The sequence below is a fragment of the Rhinopithecus bieti genome, unplaced genomic scaffold (genome assembly GCF_001698545.2).
Source record: "Rhinopithecus bieti isolate Rb0 unplaced genomic scaffold, ASM169854v2 scaffold_14826, whole genome shotgun sequence".
In the NCBI taxonomy this organism is placed as follows: Eukaryota; Metazoa; Chordata; class Mammalia; order Primates; family Cercopithecidae; genus Rhinopithecus; species Rhinopithecus bieti.
Window position 1 is genome coordinate 975,757 of NW_016808328.1, and position 8,196 is coordinate 983,952.

Genomic DNA, 8,196 nt, shown 5'->3' on the forward strand with positions numbered 1-8,196 from the left:
GAAAGTGGAGAAAGAGAGGCAAGGTCTTTCCAGTGCCCATCTAGCCATAAGCATGGCCTGCTTTCGGAAAGGAACGTCAATGCCCTGGGGCACTAATGCCAGGGGAAGAAGTATGGGAACCCAGATGTCCCTCCCCCAACACAGGTCTCCCTCCCCAAGAGGCTGTGGGACTGCAGGGGAGAGGGTTTTGAAGCTGAGAAAGAAAAGCTGCCTCCAGGGCTTTTCTATTACTAAGGCTTTGAAGTTTGTTTTCAGTAAACTCCAGCCCACATGGCCTACAGGCATCTGGGGTGTGTGTGTGTGTGTGTGTGTGTGTGTGTGTGTGTTTTCAAGCTGAGTTTCATTAGGACTTTCAAGAGCCCTAGGCTCTGCCTTCACTGACCCCTTCCAAAACATTTAAAAATATCTTTAATAAGTATATTGGTATAAAGACAAATATAATCCAAGTTGGATTATATTGATTTTTTTCTTTTAATTTTAAAAGGAAAACACTATCATGGATCCCAAAATGTGTTGTGGGCCCTCAACACTGCACCTCCTGTGCCTAATGGATAAGTCAAACCTGTGTGGAAGAGGCCCCAGGTGGAGGTCGGGAAGGGCAAAGAGGCAGAGGGTGTTGGCAAGCCTCACCTCTTTCCTTGGTCATTCCTGCCCCCAGTGCTGGAGGACAAGATCCGCTTCTCCTTGGGACCCTGAGAGGAGAGAAAGGAAGGATTTATGCATGGCTAAGCTTTTGCTGGTAGGAGCCTCAACCCCCTTTTGCAGCTTTGGCCAGGCAGGGAAGTAACTTTGGTGATATGGTTCAGCTGTGTCCCCACCCAAATCTCACCTAGACTTGTAGTTCCCATAATCACATGGGAGTGGGAGGTAACTGAATGATGGGGGCGGTTACTCGCATGCTGCTGTTCTTGTGATAGTGAGTTCTCATCGTATCTGATTATTTTATAAGGGGGCTTTCTCCCTTTTGCTCGGGACTTTTCCTTGCTGCCGCCATGTGAAGAAGGATGTGTTTGCATCCCCTTCCGCCATGATTGTAAGTTTCCTGACGCCTCCTGGCCATGCTGAATTGTGAGTCAATTAAACCTCTTTCCTTTAAAAATTACCCAGTCCCGGGTATGTCTTTATTAGCAGTGTGAGAACAGACTAATACACTTGGTCACTAGAAAACCCTCCAGTCCTTCCCACTGGCTGGAGCTCTAGCTATGATTAGTCTGAGCCCCAAGTCAGGGAGTGGGAAGAAGAACCTCAAGCTTAGTAGTTAAGGAGCATGAAATTTGGAGTCAGGCAGGCCTGGCGTAAGTCCTAGAAATGCCACTTGAAAATGCAGTGTGACTCTGGATAAATGACTACGCCTCTCTAAGACTCAGTTTCTTCATATGTCAAGTGAGTGGTTATAATACCTACTTAAAGGAGATTATGAATATTTGTTAATAAAAAATACTCACTTTTTTAATAGAGTACTTCTTATGGGCTAGGCCTTGTACTAAGTGCCTTCTCGTTTCTAATTTAATCCTCACAATCACTCTGAGATGTCTACTAGCATCATCACCATTCTATGGATGAGGAAATGGGGGCTCAGAGAGACTCTATTGTCTTAGTACTTATGAGCATGGACTCTGAATCCAGATTTATTGGGTTCAGTTCCTAGACCTACCACATGCTAGCTGTGTGACCTTACACAAGTCCCTTAACCTCTCCATTCCTCATATCCTCATCTATACACAGATCATAATACAATACCAACCTCAGGGGTCACTTTGAGTGCTCAGAACAGCATCTAGCACATGGAGAGCACTATATAAATGTGACCTTTCACGAGTATAATTATAATATTGTTACATCTTAGAACATTCTAATTCATTTGTCTCTAAGGCTGTTACAGCTAGAACCAGGACCCCAACCCAGCATAGCCTCCAAAGCCTGTACTCTTTTTTTTTTTTTTTTTTTTTTTGAGACGGAGTCTCGCTCTGTCGCCCAGAGCTGGAGTGCAGGTGGCCGGGATTCTCCAGCATCACTGCAAGCTTCCGACCTCCCGGAGTTCACGCCATTTCCTGCCTCAAGACCTCCCGAGTAGCTGGGGGACTACAGGCGCCGCGCCAGGTCGCCCGGCTAGTTTTTTTTATTTTTAGTAGAGACGGGGTTTTCACCATGTTAGCCCAGGGATGGTCTCCTGATCCTGAGCCGGTCCCTGCCTGGTCCTCTCCTAATAGGCTGGGATTACAGGCTTGAGCCACCACGCCCGGCCAAGCCTGTACTCTTAATCACACCCCATGAGAGTATGAAGGAAGGTGCCTGACACAGTGGTGGACATTCAGTAAGAAATGGTAACCAGTTGCCTTTAGCACTATATTACCCAAAGCCACATCTGTGGCAGGACTAGGTCTCAAATTCCCGACTTAGTGCTCCTTCTATACCATCAGACCATGTCCTCACTGTCCAGGGGGCTTCTCTGAATCCAGAGTGCTCTGGAATGCGGAGGCCAGGGCAGGTGTATCTCACTGAGATACTGTACTTTGCTAAAACCAGTATTACCGGTGGCACCTTCAGAGCCTCTCTTCTACCATCCTGGCCCCCGAATGGCTTCTTGCCAAGGGGACAAGCAGTCAGATTGTAATTTAAGGTCCATTCTCAACCTATAAATCCCAGGCTAGAGTTTGAACCTAGATCTAGAATTCTAGCTCCTACCATGGCCCCAAGCTGAGGCAGCCATTCAAACTCCTCTTCCATTGACCTGGGCTGAACACTCACTGGATGCTACCAGTCTGCTGGGGAGGAAGGAGGGTAGGGTAACCAGACCATTCCAGAAGGAGAACCAAAGCCAGAGGATAGTTTTGGGCCTTCTCCTATCTGGAACCCCCTTGGCCTCTGAGTTCATGCAAAGAATGTGCCTTTATTCTTGAGGTAGAGTGGATAAAATACTTCTTGAGCTAGTAAGTTTGAGGTCTTATGTACAAGGTGGCTTTAAATCTTCAAGTTTCTCAAGAATTGGCTAGCTGTGTGCCCCCATTCCCCAATCTAGGAAAGTTTCTTGGAGCAGTTACCCAGCCCAGGGACAGCATGTCAGTTTGCTGTCTTGTGACAATTCAGACAGATGGGTAGGGCCTACCTGGACTACTACATTGACAAAGATTCTGCAGCCACCTGTACCCTTCATGAGAATGCAGGCTGCAATCCATTAGCAATGTCTGGCACACGCACTGGAGGTGGGAGGGGGGTTGTATCATGTATTATACCCTTGTGATTCCTGACTAGCCCAACCCCTACTTATCAGATATGGGAGGGCCTAATTCCTATTCTCAAGAGCCAACAGCCTCCCAGAGACAAGGCCAAGACCCTGGAAGCAGTTAGAGAACAGTACAAGACATAATGTCAGCTGGAGTAGGAAGGACAGTAAGACCCTTGGCAGAGGGAGATGAGGTGGCAGATGGCTTCTAAGAGAAGGTGGGCCTTGGGAAGGGCCCTGAAGGAAGGGAATGGGTTAAAGAGCAGGAGGTATGCTCCAGGTGGTGGGGCTGTACCAGGTGGGTGGGGATGACAGGGAAACGTAAGATCCGAGGGACAGGGGCAGAAAGAAGATGGTGGGGTACAAGAGTGTTGCTGTCATAGAATGTGCTTGGACCAGGCAAGGGGTTGGGTCAGGCACTGTCTACTTGGTCAGCACGTGTCATGCACCGTGTGGCAGGCTGTATGGTGGGCTGAAGACTCGGTAATGATCCTCTAGGAGCTCAGTCTCATGCAGAAGATGGAAGAAATAAATATGTAAACAGCAAGCTTCTAAGCATTCTTGATAGCATCAAGGATGATGGTGGTTGCTGAGGGCACCCAGACAAGAAAGCCTCCCCTCCAGTAAATGAATGAAGTGACATTTAAGCTGAGACCAGGGATTAGCCATGGGAAAGGGAGGGTGCCAGGCAGAGGGAACAGCATTGTGCAAAGGCCCAGAGATGAGGGGCTGGGGTGGTCATGGTGGGCTGCTGAGCCATGAGGCCTGAAAGCGAAGACACCCATTCAGTCAAAAGGGGGGCATGCCCAGAGGGGGCAGGCATACCATGTAGTAATCGTAGAGGAAGCTCAAGGCCGCAACGCTGTCATCATCTCCATTGACTCTCATCATGGCCTTTGTGGCAGCTGTCAACGGGTTTTCTAGGTACGTCTTCCAGGCCTCATCCTCACTAGTGTAAGGGAATTTCTGCAAGTTGACTGGATCGTTCTTTAGCAGCCGCACAGACCTGAAACTGAATGCAAGTAATGAGGGTCAAATTTGGGCTATCCCAGAGGAAGGTCCATGAATGGGCACCTGCAGGCCAGCGCTCAGGAATTCAGAGTTATTAGCTTTGAAAACATGAAACTGTCTCTTCTGCCACCATTAGGCAGTATGGGGCAGCGGAAGGGATACAAACTCTGGAGCTGGATCAATTCCAAATGTTGCCATGTAGAAGCTGATGACCTGGGCTTTAGTTCCCTCATCCACAGCATGAGGGCCATCATCCTGATCTTCAAGACCACAGAGTGGATTCAATAAAATACTTTCATAGTAGGTACTTATTCAAAGAGAATTCGTGTAAAGAATGGGAAATGCCAATGACAAGCTGCAATGTGATAAGAATAAAATTTCCAGATAACCCATCATGAGCTCTACTGAAGAAGTTGTCCTCAAGACTGTGAAAGGCACAGAAGGCTGTAGATCATTTCAAGTCTGGGAGAAAGCGTGGTCTATGACAGAGACAGCCAGGGAAAGGAAGCCCTTAGGCAGAACCTGGTCTGGGAAATGCCATTTCAGACCAATTTTATTAAGAGTTTCAAGCAGCTGCTCAGAAGCCAGGAACTGGAGTTGAAGGCTACAGAGCACACAGAGGCAAGCAGGACCCAGGTACTGGTGCTGAGAAGCTTGGACAAATACAAGGCATTATATCGCTCGAGAGACAAGCCACAAGGGCTCAAAGGAGAGAGATCAGGAAAGGCTTTCTGGAGCAGGCAGACATTTTCGTTGGGGAAACTCAGCACTGGGGGTTATTTCACTCAGCAATGGGGGGAAGGAGCAGGGACCTAACACAGAAAAATAATGAGAATGGTAAAAATAATAGCTACTCTTTATTGAACACTGACCATGTGTTAGGCACTAGCTAAGCACATTTCATAAATTACCCTGTTACTTGAAACAACCCTGCAAGGCAGATACTATTATTATTCCTATTATACAGTGGAGGAAACTAAAGCTCAGATAAGTTGAGAGTTGTCCAAGGTCCCAGTAAGTGAGTGGCCCAGAGGGGATTCAAGCTCCCTTCAGGGTGATGCAATGGTACAGAATAATGTTCTCAAACTTTAGCTGCATGAGCATGACTTGGAAGGCTTGTTACAACACAGATCGCTTTCACAGCAGGGTGACTACAGCAAAGAACAATGTAGTGTATACTTCAGGATACCTACAAGAGTAGATTTGTAATGTTATCATCCCAAAGAAATGATAAATATTTAAAGTGATAAATATGGCAAGTATCCTGATTTGGTCATTATACAATGTAAAGGTGCAATGAAATCTTACACTGTACTCCATAAATATGTACAATTATTCTGTGTCCTTTATTTAAAATTAATTTAAAAACACACAGATTACTGGGCCCCACCCCCAGGGTGTCTGATTCACTGGCTCTGGGTGGCTGAGAATGTGCATTTCTAGCAACTTCTCTGGTGCTGCTGATGCTGGTAGTCTGGGGACCACATTTTGAGGAATCACTGGTTACTGCACATGATGTTAACCACAAACAAAGGCATAGAAGCAGAAAAGTTCTGGTTGTGTTCAATTTAGAGCAAAGAGTGTATGAAGATGGGGTGGTCCAGGCTATGAAGAGAGAGCCCCAGTGATGAAGTGGGCACTGACTGGTCTCCTGGTTTCCCAGTGCCTCCCTTTCTACATGGGCCAGGCAAAATCTCCCACGTTAGGAACCTAAGAACAATGCCAGCTGCGACTTACTATGATGCATATGAATGTTCTGCGTTCGTTAGCCCTGCTTCTTACAAGGACACTACAAGGTAAGGATCATTTGCTTCATCTGTTAAGGTAAAGGAACCTGTGTCTTGCAGAGAACAAGAAAATGTCCAAGATCATCCAGCTGGTCCATGAGACAACCAGGATTTCAACTCAGCCTTATCGAGCACAAAGGCACACACTTGCCACTCGGCCACACTGCTTTTCCATTGATGCAGGGGTACAGTCTTTATCACAGCAGAAAAATGTGTTTGTGGTAAAACTGCGGCACAGTGGCAGACTAGTGGGTAGGCAGAGACCCCTGTAATCAGGTGCATGAAGTACCCTCCTGCTGCCAGGCCACTCGGGCCCATATCCTCAGACTGCAGTGGGAACAGCCGGCCAGGCCATACCTCGGCACACAGGAGGCGTCAGCTCTCCCAGCAGCTTCATCCAGGACAGCGTCTCCCATCAGCGTCTCCCATCCCACCGGGCCCCGGGGTGTGAGGAGTTGGGCTCTGAGAGGAAGGGAGGTGGAGTTGTCACACAGGAAAGAGAAATGACAGAAACTTTCCTGTTCTAGGTGTGCGGGAGGCACACCCTGAGTTTCTGTTGCCATAAATCAAGGGGCCTCAAGGAGAGGTGAGAAGAGGCCCCTCCTCATTGCCTCCTGGGCCTGGAGTTTAGAGGAATTTACTGAGCAAGTCCAGGGTGACCACCCTCACTGTCTGCCCAACACTGAGCTAATGGAAACTCCCAACCAACGAGGTAGGGGAAAAGCAGGGAAATGCCTGATCGATCCCACCCCCGGGTCAATGGGGACCACCAGTGCTTAGCACTGTTCCTCATTTGTAAACAAATCTAATAAAAGCACCCCCCACTAACATAATGAGGATAACGCATCAGCACAAGAAAAATGCTTAAAACTGTGCCTGGCACAAAACAAGTGTGTAATTCATGCAAGCCATCACTGTGTTCCAGGTCAGCTTGGGGTGAGACATTGAGGGGTTGCAAAGTAGTAGAAGACACGGTTACTCTGCAAGTCAGTGGCAGGTCTGGGCCTGGAGCCCCAATCTGCTGACTCTAGGGGTTGACCATTATCAGCTTTGATGCTGAGTTATCTTACCCTTTAAAAAAGATAAATTTTAGAAGACAACAATAAAGTAACACCGAAACAAAAGAACAATGTCTGCTATTCACCTGGGTGGGTCTCCTGGCCTACAAGGTCTCCCGTCTATACTGTTGGGATCTCAAAGTCTGATTCCTTGATAAACAGCAGCTTCTGTACTTTAAACACTTACCACTGGCAAACACAGTGCCATCTATTTTTGTGTGTCATCTCATCTACTCCACACATTAGCCCTGAGAGACAGGAATTATCATCTCCTTTTATAGAAGGGGAAACTGAGACTCAAACAGGTGATATCACCTGCTCAAGGTCACTCAACCAATAAGTGACGGAGGCTCAGCTTGAGCTTGGAGCTGTCAGACTACACAGTATAGCGCTCAACCCCTGTGCTAGTCTCTTTTCTAGATGCCTTTCCTATTCTGGAAATTTCCCTTCTCAAAACACATTGAACTAATTCCCTGCTGCAAGGCAGAAAGGAATTTCCCACCCACACAAGGCAGGAGGAAGCTGGCAAGATGATGACTGTAAGAGTTTCTGGTCAGGGGCTGGGAGTCCCAGTGCCCTGGTTCCCATACCTGCTCCTGCCACCAATAACCTCATGTTCTAGAACTAAGTATTTGGCTTCTAGAAAGTCTTAATGGATAAGGTTAGTATTGACTTGTGTGTTGAATCCTAAAATCCAAGAACTTTTGGCTCTCTGCTCTCTTAAAGATTACAAATGAGTATTGAGGAGCCAGTAGGTGAGAGAGAGGGGAAAAAAAAAAAAAAAAAAAGTTGTCCCAGGAGCTGATACTGGATCAATGTGAAAAGAGTTCTAAGAAAGAGTGAGTCCTACTCATGGGTGATAGGGCCAGAAGAAAGAAGGGAAACCAGGGGACTCCCAACCTATGAGGTCAGCTTCCCCGGGGCCTCCACAGATTCTCTGTTGGTGTCCCTGTCCAAGAGTGAACTAAACTACCAGAAAGTGAAAAGGAAATGAGGGGCCAGGTGCGGTGGCTCAAGCCTGTAATCTTTGGGAGGCCGAGACGGGCGGATCACGAGGTCAGGAGATCGAGACCATCCTGGCTAACACGGTGAAACCCCGTCTCTACTAAAAAATACA

The 8,196-nt window shown here is 47.4% G+C and overlaps 1 protein-coding gene across 4 annotated transcripts in view; it reads right to left on the reverse strand.

Moving 5' to 3' along the window:
* The window catches only part of GRHL3 (grainyhead like transcription factor 3), a 40,980-nt gene that overhangs the window by 18,966 nt on the left and 13,818 nt on the right, over window positions 1-8,196 (reverse strand). For 3 of the 4 annotated variants that reach the window (XM_017886481.1, XM_017886482.1, XM_017886480.1), the window contains exons 2-3: window positions 4,049-4,235; window positions 631-692 (exon numbers count right to left, since the gene is read on the reverse strand). In XM_017886481.1, coding sequence (XP_017741970.1) covers window positions 631-692; window positions 4,049-4,235 — 249 coding nt within the window. The remainder of the gene's footprint in view (window positions 1-630; window positions 693-4,048; window positions 4,236-8,196) is intronic. The other variant, XM_017886483.1, reaches the window with a different exon arrangement.